The sequence below is a fragment of the Coregonus clupeaformis genome, chromosome 1 (genome assembly GCF_020615455.1).
Source record: "Coregonus clupeaformis isolate EN_2021a chromosome 1, ASM2061545v1, whole genome shotgun sequence".
In the NCBI taxonomy this organism is placed as follows: domain Eukaryota; kingdom Metazoa; phylum Chordata; class Actinopteri; order Salmoniformes; family Salmonidae; genus Coregonus; species Coregonus clupeaformis.
This window is the reverse complement of record NC_059192.1, coordinates 46,932,496-46,946,398: the sequence shown is the minus strand read 5'-3', so window position 1 is coordinate 46,946,398 and position 13,903 is coordinate 46,932,496. Positions and strand designations below refer to the sequence as shown.

Below are 13,903 nucleotides of genomic sequence, written 5' to 3'. Positions count from 1 at the left end.
CCAGTTTCCCATGTTTGAGACGACACACTGTAATCATCATGTCCGTCACCACTGGGCTCCAATTACTTACCAGATGCTCACCCAATGAGTTCCCATTCCACCAAGGAACTTTACAGTTACCACAAGACTGATGGCTGTCTTATCTTTCCCTGTGTCTACAGGACAGTGTGAAGAGAAAAACCATTAGACCAATGTAATTTTACACTAGGAAAATATTTAACAGGAGGAAATGCCTTATTCTGAAGGTACTGTAAGACTATGAGTTCAGTATTGTTTAATTAAAATAGTATTTAGAGTAGGAACACACAGGAAGTCAAGGGGCTTCAGGTGAGCTTGTTTATTGAGGCTATGTACAATAGCGCTTCATCACATGATCTATCTCTAGAACTGTGGACAACATCACTCTTAAAAATCTCAACTGCAGAAAGCCATAACACTATGTGTATCATGGGGAGAGACAGATCAGGAGCATATGAATGGGTTTAGAGAGCACAGATTTACAACAGCAGCAGCAGCAATGGAAGTAGCAAGACACAGACCAAAATTAGTTTTTGTTTACTCTCCTCATGAGCTCAATTTCAGCCCAGGTGCCCCCAAGTTACCTAACTGACCATTAAACTACGTCAGATACGGTTTGCTTTGGAGAGAAACAACAAGAAACTGAAAAGGAGAGATTGCAAATTGAAGAATCCCTTCCTGATTATCACCTTTGTCTTCATTTCCTATAAAAAATATTACACAAAAATCTGAATATACAACAATTGAAGAGAGATCAAAAAGTAGCAGCCAAGCCAGTCTCTACAAGAGCATCACGTCTATTCCACAGAAAAAAATGTTGCTTTGCTTCTTTTACCCTTCACCCCTTTTATATTGTCCTCCTGTCTGACTCTGATCCCAAAAGGCCTGCTTTTAACCAGCTCTGGTCCTGTGCTGAAGCAATGGCAGCACAGCCACAGAAGTACACTGCGATTGAAATGAGCCTGGTGAGAATAGAATAAAAGTCATACTGATCCTATCCAGAGGCTTTGGGCCCCTTGAGAAGTGAATGATTCTCTCCTTTTATGATCTTTACCCTAAAATCAGTGCTTTTCCCCCTGTGCCTACAGTTGTAATAGGTTTGCTTGCGGCCGGTCATGATGACAACACTGTATTGGGGTACAACAGTGGTTGCATTTCGGCAGAGGGTTTGTGCTGGATTGTATTTACATATAAATACAAATGGACATACATTTGTCAGTAATTGAGAACAACTTCCAAAGGCCAAGAACTTCACACAATCACAGCCTAACTGCTCACAGCATTTATAACATCCTAACTGCTCAGAGCATTTATCAATCAGACCCCACACTAGTCACCAAACCAAGTAAATAAAGATAGATATACATAGATACATACAATAAAACAGAGATCCATGTGTTCCTGTATTTTATACAACAACATTCATACTGAGATGAACCAGATAAATGAACTTTCTGCCATGAATACCAAAATACTTTGCATTTATCAATAAGAATTTGAAAAGCAAGCATTTCGTCTGAAGTAACATGATTGGATAAAACCACCACCTCCATAGTTACGTTTTAGTTCAGGGATATTATATCTATACAAAGAAACGATTTGGAAGGGGGGCGAGACAACAAAACAGGTGCTTAATCAAATAACTTAATACATTTTCTAAATTATACATTTGAGAAAAATATTACACCACTTTATCCCTCCCCCCAAAAAGCTAAGAAAACATTGTAACAGAGAGAGAAATAACATGTACAGTTAATATGCTGGTTAAACAATGGATCATACATAGTCAAACATGTTTGGCCTCAGTGATATAAATAAACTGAACCAAGGATGACAGGGGACAGACCACCATCCTCCCAAACAACATTATTGCCCATTTCATTCAATTATCACATGAGCTTGCAGAAAATCAAAAAAGTCCAAAAGAAGAGGAAAGTCATTATGGAGGATTTCTTTTTTTTCTGCACAACAAGGTGTCCAGTCTAACAAAATGGGCTTGTTACTCACATTAAAACAAATCAAACTAATATTTATTCACTTCCCCAAAGACAATTTGGATAAAACAGAGCCATTTGCTATTTGCATAGCTCCTGCTATGGTGACCACATTTTGATTGCAATCTTCTGCAAAACAGAAATACTGAACTGTAACAAACAAAATACTGAACTGTAACAAACATTTAAACTCACATTTTCAAGCGATAGAAAAAATACAAAATAATTAAGGTGCCCTGTAAGGATTTTTTAAATCAATGTCAACAAAAGCTAAATTATAGAAGGCAATTTTTATATATGCATGTTTAAAAATGTTTGTGAACCCAAGCACTTACAGATTGCCATGAAACACTGATTCTCAATGCAAATTTCACCATCTAGCTTTCAAGCTTCCCTTTAAAAGTATAATTTTAGGAAAACTAAACTGCAGTTCTTTGGGACAACAAGAGTGGTCTCCCCAAACCAAGTATGAATCGCGTGACCGATTGTTTTACAAATCAACAATTACACCATCACCAGACCACCTCAGCTAATCTTCAGAAGGTAACCTTTACCACACCACCCCCACAGAAAAAGGTTCAAATAATTTTGCTGTGACTCTCAAACCCATCCCTTGTCCTTGTCCTGTCTAGTGGAGCGCCTCCACACAGATCTGCTCCTCTGTGATGTCATCCAGCAGCTGGGCCTCCACTGGGCTGCATTTGTCACTGTCATAAACCTCTGTCCCCAGTAAGGACTCCTCCAATGCCACCTCCTTGGCCTTAAAGCCATGTGGCTCCGAGGGGGAGGTGCCGGTGCTATCCACAGACTCCAGGTCCTCGATGCCTGCCCGGTAGTGGATCACGAGCAGGGTGAGAGCCTGGAGCCTCTCCCCAGACTTGGCCAGGGCGGCCGTGATCAGGGTCTTCCTCCGGGCGTCCCCCGTCTCCCTCTCCTCCAGCATCAGGGCGTTGTTGTGCTCCAACTCCTGGTCGATCTCCTGCTGCAGCTTGTCTAGCATCAGTTCCAGCTTCTGTGAGCGCTCGTCGGTGGGCAGGCCCCGGTAAAGATCCCGGCCGATCTCCTTCACCGCGATAAATACACTGTCGTCAAGTCCTCCCTCTCGCCGTACCAGCTTGGTGCTGCCGCCGGCTGCATGCTTGGAGGGGCTGGCCCCGGCGTAGGTTTCTGTATCGCTGCTCTCATTGTCAGAGATGTCGGGGGTGTGCACGACGTCTGGCACGACATCAGCCACTTGCTCTGCCAGCCGGCTCTTGGGCACCTGGCGCAGATTGAGCAGACGGGAACCGGTGTTGATGATGTGGCGGCTGAGGCCTGTAGTGGCGCGGTTGATGGTGGACTTGGCCTCCGGGTCGGCACTGCGTCGGTCGGTGGCGGCCATGCAGAAAGGGTGCTCGGCCAGGCACTTCTCCTGGCACTTCTTGTGGCAAACGTAGGAACAGATCATGCACTGGGAGGCGGCCTTGGTCCACACCTTCTTCTTGCAGTACTCGCACCAGGTGGGGTTCTGGAACTGGGTGTCCTGAAAGTTGTGGCGCACCTCCACCAGCTGTATGGCGCTGTAGGCCAGGTCGTCACGGGGAACAAAGGAAAGCTGCTCCCTCTCTCTCTCCTTCAGCTCCTCGTCCGGCATGCTGGCCTTCCTCTCACGCTCCGCTAGCCCGCCCCACGTCTCTGACTCTCCATCAGCCAGGTAGCTGAAGTTGAGGGTGACGTCTCCGTAGCACAGCTTCTCGTTGAAGCCCTTGTGGGTGCTGAGGCTGCGCAGGGCGGTGCGGCTGACGCTGGCCCTGGGCTCTGGGGCTTCCAGCCTGAAAGTGCTCTGGTACTCAGACGAAGACGTGGACAGACACTCCAGGGCCACATGCTCCAGTGTCAGGCTGACGTGGCCCAGACACAGCAGGCTGCCCAGCTTGAAGGGGTCTTTGCACCACAGGGCCGTGTTAAGATACTTATGGTTGCTCTCCACCTCTAACACCACAGAAGCATTGCCCCAATGGGCCGTCCGGTTGCGGAACATGATCTCTGAGGACTCCCACATTGAGTGGTCCTCCATGCTGTCTCGGGTGTTGATGGAGCTCTCAGACACCTTGTCTTTGGCCAGGTCCTGCTTGCTGGGAGCAGAGGGGGCCCCTGGTGGCTCTTCGCAGGGCTCGGATGGTTTGACCGCCGGATTTGGTTCGGGCTGTTTCACAGGTGTCGTCACAGCACTGCCTTTGTCACCATTGCTTCCTGTGGAGTGTGTTGGAGTATTTTCTGGAGTTTTCTCAGCTGCAGTGGTAGCTTCACTCCCCTCCAGCAGACTTTGTGTTTCAGAAGAGGCTGACGTTAATTTACTGTGGGGTCTAGGGGGCACCAGCGGGCGAGTGGGTGGGTGTGGAGGGGGGACGGTGGGGCGCTGTGGCCCCTCTCCTGGCTCGCCACTCTTGTGTGGTGAGGGCTTTGGTGTGGGTGGAGGTCTGACCGGTGACTGAAGCCCCACCAGGTTCAGTTTGCGGTTGAGGATGGGTGATATGCTGCCGAGCGGTTTGGAGGCCAGATTGGCCACAGTCCTTTTGGGGCTTTGGTTTACAGACAGGAAATCCTCCTTGGCCTCGGCGCTGCTACTAAGCAGGCTAGACTTGGGGTCCGCAATCAACTCTTCAAACTCAGAGTCCATGTCTTTGCTGTCGGATATGTCGGCGAGGGCGGTGATGGGGGCCGGGTCCTCCTCGTAGCCCCCCGGCGGGAGGATGAACCCAGGCTCCTCCAGCTGGCCCAGCCCCTCCTGGAGGGCTCCCAGGCCCACGGTGGGGCTCTGGTGACGCACAGGCCTCTCGTACAGGACCAGCACCCTGTCCCCTGCCTGCTTCAGCAGTTTGGGCACTTGGACAGAGGATGTGACTTTGACACCTGCCCAGAGATGGAGAGCATGTTAGAGTCATATTCAGATAAACTGTACAACTGAACAACATGCATTCCAGTGTAACTGTAAGGTTGCCAGATCATGCCAGTCAGGTTTACTTATGCTGCATGGCCTTAGTGTCTTACCTCCGATGGCGATGAGTCGATCGCCCCTCTGCAGGTCTGCCAGGGCAGCAGGAGAGTTGGGAGTGACTGTCTCGATGCTGACATGGACCGCGTCACCCTCACAGGTGGGGATGTGCCTGAATGTCATACCCACACTGCCAAAGGGTCCTTTGATCACCTCCGTCTGAAACACACACAGAGAGAAACAAACACACATAAGCACTTTCAACTTAGCATCACTTTAAAGCTAGAATCCTTAAGTGAAACAATTACAAAGTGTACTCCCCACCCGTTTTGCTAAAAAGCTAAGTGATGGGGCTGGAGAAATGTAACCACTCTCAAATTTATAGACAGAGCTATGGATGCAAGGTCTGACCATCCATGATATAATAGTTATACTTTTAACCATGTTTTGAGGCTATACAGTGTTTGTTTACGTAGTTTACAAACATTGGAGTAAAACAAGCTTATATTTTGGGTTCTGATGGGGTACAACAATTTAACTAAGCTCATGAGGCATTTATAAAGTTATATTCTTCAAGAATTAATGGGTATATAGCATAAATGTGTAAGTCCAAAAATTGATGTAGCAACTAAGGATTCTAGCTTGAAGCTTGCTATGGATATCAGAACATCGAAGAAAATACAGTAAGCCAAAGTATCACAGAACAGTTAAATTGAAGAATGTTAACGGCAGCATACCCTTACAGCATACAAATATTCAACAATATTAGACCTAGTTGAAGAAGTTAATTTATAGACAGTAAGTAAACACTCGACTTCTTGTGAAGTCCTCTATTTATAGCAGTGGACTAAATGGTATATAAAGAGAGATGACGAATGTTTCTGAACAAGATGACGGCAAAACACTGCATGCTAATTTTGAGGGAAAGGGAGGTCTGCAATTACGGCCTATTTTCCACCCATGGGGCCTAATTTATCAATATTGTGTAGAAACTATTCTAAAATACAACTTAAACGTAATTTAGAATGTTGGTACGCATAAAAAAAAGGTGTGATTTATCAAACAATCCTATGATCGTCATACACACCGGTAGGAGCTCACCATTGATAAATACCAATTGTTCTCAGTGCTCATGCGCGACCTTGGCTATTTGCATTTCGAAACGCCCCTAATTCACCATATATGGTCAAAATCATCCCTTTAAAGCCTGTGAGGAATATGCACTCAGTGGCCAGTTTATTAGGTACACCAACCAGTTCAGGAAAATGGTTTGCTCCTGTAGACAGTGGGTGTTTCTCAACATGCGTCCTACCGAGCTGTGAGCATGCAAATTGGAGCACGGGAAAGTCGGAGTATGAGTCCAAATTAAAGTATGCGAAACGGCGCACGGAGGGCACTTCTCGAATACATACTCCGTTTTTACATATTTTGAAGCATGCATCGATGCAAGCTTCAACGGAAAGTATGAAAATAAATATGACGCAACCATGTCAAAAATGATGCAATTTTTTTTTCTTTTAGGGGGTAGATCAGCTTTAATATTGCAGGTAGAGTGTAACTTCCATCAATGTAATTGTCTGCATCTCTTCCAATCCACCATGTTTTTTTTCTTGCAAAAAAAATAAATAATAATAATAATTATATATATCAATTTCAATCAATCAATTTTATTTTATATAGCCCTTCTTACATCAGCTAATATCTCGAAGTGCTGTACAGAAACCCAGCCTAAAACCCCAAACAGCTAGTAATGCAGGTGTAGAAGCACGGTGGCTAGGAAAAACTCCCTAGAAAGGCGAAAGCCTAGGAAGAAACCTAGAGAGGAACCAGGCTATGAGGGGTGGCCAGTCCTCTTCTGGCTGTGCCGGGTGGAGATTATAACAGAACCATGCCAAGATGTTCAAAAATGTTCATAAGTGACAAGCATGGTCAAATAATAATCAGGAATAAATCTCAGTTGGCTTTTCATAGCCGATCATTAAGAGTTGAAAACAGCAGGTCTGGGACAGGTAGGGGTTCCATAACCGCAGGCAGAACAGTTGAAACTGGAATAGCAGCAAGGCCAGGCGGACTGGGGACAGCAAGGAGTCACCACGGCCGGTAGTCCCGACGTATGGTCCTAGGGCTCAGGTCTCTCAGTTGGCTTTTCATAGCCGATCATTAAAGAGTTGAAAACAGCAGGTCTGGGACAGGTAGGGGTTTCGTACACATACACACACACACACAGTGGGGAGAACAAGTATTTGATACACTGCCGTTTTTGCAGGTTTTCCTACTTACAAAGCATGTAGAGGTCTGTAATTTTTATCATAGGTACACTTCAACTGTGAGAGACGGAATCTAAAACAAAAATCCAGAAAATCACATTGTATGATTTTTAAGTAATTAATTTGCATTTTATTGCATGACATAAGTATTTGATCACCTACCAACCAGTAAGAATTCCGGCTCTCACAGACCTGTTCGTTTTTCTTTAAGAAGCCCTCCTGTTCTCCACTCATTACCTGTATTAACTGCACCTGTTTGAACTCGTTACCTGTATAAAAGACACCTGTCCACACACTCAATCAAACAGACTCCAACCTCTCCACAATGGCCAAGACCAGAGAGCTGTGTAAGGACAGAAGAGATAAAATTGTAAACCTGCACAAGGCTGGGAAGGGCTACAAGACAATAGGCAAGCAGCTTGGTGAGAAGGCAACAACTGTTGGCGCAATTATTAGAAAATGGAAGAAGTTCAAGATGACGGTCAATCACCCTCGGTCTGGGGCTCCATGCAAGATCTCACCTCGTGGGGCATCAATGATCATGAGAAAGGTGAGGGATCAGCCCAGAACTACACGGCAGGACCTGGTCAATGACCTGAAGAGAGCTGGGACCACAGTCTCAAAGAAAACCATTAGTAACACACTACGCCGTCATGGATTAAAATCCTGCAGCGCACGCAAGGTCCCCCTGCTCAAGCCAGCGCATGTCCAGGCCCGTCTGAAGTTTGCCAATGACCATCTGGATGATCCAGAGGACGAATGGGAGAAGGTCATGTGGTCTGATGAGACAGAAATAGAGCTTTTTGGTCTAAACTCCACTCGCCGTGTTTGGAGGAAGAAGGATGAGTACAACCCCAAGAACACCATCCCAACCGTGAAGCATGGAGGTGGAAACATCATTCTTTGGGGATGCTTTTCTGCAAAGGGGACAGGATGACTGCACCGTATTGAGGGGAGTATGGATGAGGCCATGTATCGCGAGATCTTGGCCAACAACCTCCTTCCCTCAGTAAGAGCATTGAAGATGGGTCGTGGCTGGGTCTTCCAGCATGACAACGACCCGAAACACACAGCCAGGGAAACTAAGGAGTGGCTCCGTAAGAAGCATCTCAAGGTCCTGGAGTGGCCTAGCCAGTCTCCAGACCTGAACCCAATAGAAACCCTTTGGAGGGAGCTGAAAGTCTGTATTGCCCAGCGACAGCCGCGAAACCTGAAGGATCTGGAGAAGGTCTGTATGGAGGAGTGTGCCAAAATCCCTGCTGCAGTGTGTGCAAACCTGGTCAAGACCTACAGGAAACGTATGATCTCTCTAATTGCAAACAAAGGTTTCTGTACCAAATATTAAAAGTTCTGCTTTTCTGATGTATCAAATACTTATGTCATGCAATAAAATGCAAATTCATCATACAATGTGATCTTCTGGATTTTTGTTTTAGATTCCGTCTCTCACAGTTGAAGTGTACCTATGACAAACATTACAGACCTCTACATGCTTTGTAAGTAGGAAAACCTGCAAAATCGGCAGTGTATCGTATATATATATAATTTTTTTAAATATATTTCCCTTTATTACTTTCCAACCCCACCACCCTAATTGGAGTAAACTAGTGAACAACAATGCTTAGGCCTCTACTTCCAGCTTATACATACTATATACATTTTATGGACAGTCAATTTATTTTGTTTGTTTTTACTCATGAACTTCCTCATGAACTCATGAACTTCCTCTACCCTCAACCTCTCCGATCATTTTCATGATGTCCATCCGGTTTGCTTCTATATGCCATATCTTTCTAACTGTGCTCTTTCACAAAAGCTCTACATTAGTTATCTTGTTGTTATTAGTTGTTATTAGTCCCATCCTTTAACTCCATTCAACACCACCCATCTATCTCTTAACACTCTTCTATTTGCCATATACAGTGCCCTCCACAATTATTGGCACCCCTGTTTAAGATGTGGTCGAGGACTTCCAAAATTCTCCTTTTTTTTTTAAACAACATAGAACCCAAATGCAAAAAAAGAGAAAAATCCAACCTTTTATTTAAGTACATTACTTTGGTGTAAAAAAAAAAAATCACACATTTATAAAAAAAAAAAACTTGAAATCATGTGTCCCACAATTATTGGCACCCCTGATGTTAATACTTTGTACAACCCCCTTTTGCCAACAAGACAGCACTTAATCTCCTCCTATAACATTTCACAAGATTGGAGAACACAGAGAGAGGGATCTTTGACCATTCTTCTTTGCACAATCTTTCTAGATCATCCAGTGTCCTGGGTCCTCTCTTATGCACTCTCCTCAGGTTTTCGATTGGGTTGAGGTCTGGGGACTGAGATGGCCATGGGAGGACCTTGAGTTTGTGACTGCTGAACCATTTTTGTGTAGATTTTGCCACGTTTTGGATCATTATCCTGCTGAAAGACCCAATGACGACCCATCTTCAGCTTTCTGGCAGAGGCCATCAGGTTTTTATTTAAAAATGTCCTGGTAGTTCAAAGCGTTCATAATGCCATGCACCCTAACAAGGTTCCCAGGGCCTTTGGAAGAGAAACAGGCCCACAGCATCACAGATCCTCCACCATACTTCACGGTGGGCATGAGGTGCTTTTCGGCATACTCATCTTTTGTTTTACGCCAGACCCACTTAGAGTGTTTGTTGCCAAAAAGCTCAATCTTAGTCTCATCTGACCAAAGCACACGATCCCAGTTGAAGTCCCAGTGCCGCTTAGCAAACTCCAGACGTTTACGTTTGTGAGTGTTAGTGAGAAAAGGGCTTTTTCCTTGCATGCCTCCCAAACAGCTTGTTGGCATGTAGAGAGCGTCTGATGGTTGTTTTGGAGACTTTGTGACCCCAAGATGCCACTCTTTGATGCAATTCTGTGACAGTGAGCTTAGGACTTTTTTTTACTTCTCTTACCATCCTCCTCACTGTGCGTTGTGGCAAGATAAACTTGGGACCTCTTCCAGCCTTGTTTGTCACTGTTCCAGTTGTTTTAAACATCTTAATGATTCCTCTGACTGTAGATACGGGCAAGTTAAGGCGAGTGGCTATTTTCTTGTAGCCATTGCCTGATTTATGAAGGTCGACACAAATCTGCCTTACTTGAATAGTGTGTTCTCTTGTCTTTGCCATGTTGACAAATGGGTAAGAGAATTAGGCCTCTGTGTCACGTCATATTTATACCCCAGGGAAACAGGAAGTCATGAATTACTAATTAAAAGTTCCTAGATACCCTGACCAACTTTAGCAACTACAGAAAAGTATATTTAAAAAAAAATCAATTAAAATTTTCAGCGGAATTGTTAGGGGTGCCAATAATTGTGGGACACAAAGTAATGTACTTAAATAAAAGGTTGGATTTTTCTATTTTTTTGCATTTGGGTTCTATGCTGTTTAAAAAAAAAATTAGAATTTTTGGAAGTCCTCGACCACATCTTAAACAGGGGTGCCAATAATAGTGGAGGGCACTGTATTTTTCAACTGTACTGTGATGTTTACAAAAGTTCTGAACCCTTCTATTCTCATTGTTTCTACAGATTGTAAATTGAAAATAAACGTTTTTGCTAAAAGTATTATTATATTATTGATCGATTGACTATGACTTTTCAGATCACCCAGTAGTGCTATCTGCAGGGTTAGCTCCAGGTAAATATTGCAATCCTTCAGCCATTCCTGGACCTGTGTCCAAAAACAAGCTACAAATGGACAGTACCAAAACAAATGATCTAACAATTCTGTCTCTTCACAGAAAAATCTGCAGAGCTGGGAAGATTGTATCCCCCATATAAATAACATTCTATTGGTAGCAAGAATTTTATATAATAATTTAAATTGAAAAATTATAAGTTTTGAATCCGGCGTCGTTTTGCGCATCAGTTCATAAACACTATGCCATGGAATCGGTACGTCAAATATCTCTTCCCAACTATTTTGCAATCTATATAGGACGGCTGTCAATCCTTTGGTCCTTTAATTAAACTGGTATACTTTTTTATTTATCACAATTTTCTATAACCAATTATGTTCTTTAATGCAGGGCCGACAGACAAGTTCCTTACTTTTTCCCCCTTCCACTTTCCTCTTCCATTTTTGCGGTAATGCTGCAATTATATGGTTGTAATTTTGGGTAGAGCAGACATTTCCATATGTTTTTGATAGCTGCATGTGTGATATAACTCCACCAGTCCTACCTATGATATAATTTAAACATTTTTTCAAAAGATTATGGTTTTTTATCAATTAGTATATTTGAGTTTAACCACAATATTTGTTGCATTTTAATTGAAATCAAGGGCGGCCATTATTTGAGCTGAAGAGAGAGAAAATACACTGACTTCGGAATGAAATTGTTGCCTATTCACATGTCATATGTTGCCGGACTACAATATTTTATCTTGATACATTAATAAATACATGCCGTGTTAATTTTGGCATGGTTACCTGCCTACAATATCCACTGTAGTGTGCGTAGGTCACAAGCACATAGTAAGTCAATAGAGCTAAGTGGCTAGCTACTACTGTTAGCTAGCCACGAAGAATTGTTAGCTAGCAACCCACGAAGAATGGATATCTACCTTGGATAACATTGGTTTTAGGTCATTTTTGCCTGTTATACTATCTGGTTAGCTACATTATTACGATTCACATATAGCTAGCTGATAGTTATGAAGTAAAACGTTTGCTTTGTGTACATCTTGTTTCGTCTCTATTGTCATTGTCCTGGCTAGAAGAAGGAAGGTTCAGTGAATGGGTAAGTCTATAGTAAGTCAATAGGGCTAATTGGCTAGCCACGAAGAATTGTTAGCTAGCTACCCATGAAGAATTGACATCTACTGTACCTTGTATAACATTAGTTTTAGGTCATTCACATACTGTATATCTAGCTGATAATTATGAAGTAAAACATTTGCCTTGTGTATATCTTTGTTTTGTCTCTATTGTTGCCATTGTCCTGGCTGGAAGAAGGTTCTGTGAATGGGCAGATGTAGCGTGAGGTAATACAGTAGGGGGAGTGCGAGTGCTTCTCAAATGTAATGTTTTATGCGTTCTCCACACTCTCCATACTCAAGAGAACGTCCTCTGAGAATGCACTTGGAGCATGAGAGTGTGGAGCACGATAGTATGCATATTGAGAAACACCCAGTGAGTCATGTGGCCATTGGCTTGCTATATAAAGCAGGAAGGCAGGCATTGAGGCATTCAGTTCATCTTTGATTGAAAGTTAGAATGGGCAAAACAAGTCACCTAAGCAACTTGGAGTGTGGTGTCATGACTCTCCCTGGGTGAGGATCAAAGGCCAAACATCAGCTTGGCAAATGGCCGACAACAACCAGACCCTATTACCCACAGGGGGGCTGTGCCGGTCTTGACATGTTAATACTGCCATAAATTAGAGAGGAGGAGGATCTCTGGCATTCTAGTATGGTGAAAGGAATGCCTTTGTTTCAGATACTTTTTGCCGCCCAAAAAAATTCTACATCCAACAATGAACATTGGGACAATATATTTCAACATCCAAACGTTGGGAATGATGAGAAATGGAATATGGAAAATGAATGTCTATTTTGTGATGTCATTAAAAATGGTATAAAGGCGTTATAACGAAAACATTGTGACTTGAAGAGCTTTTACACTGTGTATATCAGGTTTACATCCTTTATGTTGTGTAGAAAATATCAAGGAGGAAGACAATGTTTTCGTGAAGATAGGAATGTGATTTTAGCTTTCTAACAAAATCATAGTGATAATAATACTTTTGCCTCGTAACTAGCCACGCCCGAGGGAGCTCAGAGAGCGTGTCAGTATGACGGAAACACCCCTATTTACCAGAGTGCATAAATGATTGAGATAAGAATTATCAGATCAGACTAGACGGACCTCAAGCTGCAGCTTTTGTCCATATTGGTCCCGACCCTGAAAATCAACACGAGGTGAAGACGACAAAGTTGCCTCCACTAACAATCAATGTTACGGCTGAGTAGCTGTTCTAAATACTGTATCTAAGAAGGTGAATTTAAGTGGGATCATCCTGTTACTCCTTCAAGCCATCGTCTACTACACTGCTCTAATCACCCCACAGGGGATCATCGACACGGCTGATTAGCCATGCTCAGAAGACCACTTCCAGAATGAGTGAAAGTAAACAGACAACTAAGAAGTAGGACATTGTGACCTCGTGGACAATCTGAGCCTTACATCTAAAAGGCCATCCGAAAGAGAAGGCCCAATCGACCCCTTCCCACGAAGGCCTGGGTCCAACAGAGATCCACAACGAAGACCTCCAACACGTAAATACATGCATTGCTTTTCTTCCCAAACGGGCGGCAGTTCAGGGCAAAGTATTAGGATTACTGTGAGCATAGGTCCATGTGTATCCAAGTGTTTTCTCTCTCTCTCTTTAACTCGCCATCTTTTGTAACAAGTGTCATATTGTGTTAGTCCACTAGGGACCCGTTTTCATTGTATTAAGTTTCTAATCCCTACCTATACCGTGTACGTGTTTGTATCGTGTTATCATCTTTAATTAGTTAGTAAATAAATAATTAAATCAATTTGTGTGGTACAGAATGATCAGTAAGACCCGGATTCGTGCAGACTTAAAGAGCCTACAACTTTCAGAATGAGACTGATATGAGGTAAATT

At 43.4% G+C, this 13,903-nt stretch overlaps 1 protein-coding gene across 1 annotated transcript in view; it reads right to left on the bottom strand.

Moving 5' to 3' along the window:
* Positions 1 to 322: 322 nt before the first annotated feature.
* Positions 323 to 13,903, bottom strand: part of LOC121570135 (PDZ domain-containing protein 8) — a 48,578-nt gene continuing 34,997 nt past the window's right edge. Inside the window, exons 4-5 of the mRNA XM_045226057.1 lie at positions 5,043 to 5,205; positions 323 to 4,904 (exon numbers count right to left, since the gene is read on the bottom strand). Of these exons, the coding sequence (XP_045081992.1) occupies positions 2,641 to 4,904; positions 5,043 to 5,205 (2,427 nt within the window). The 3' untranslated portion in view covers positions 323 to 2,640. The remainder of the gene's footprint in view (positions 4,905 to 5,042; positions 5,206 to 13,903) is intronic.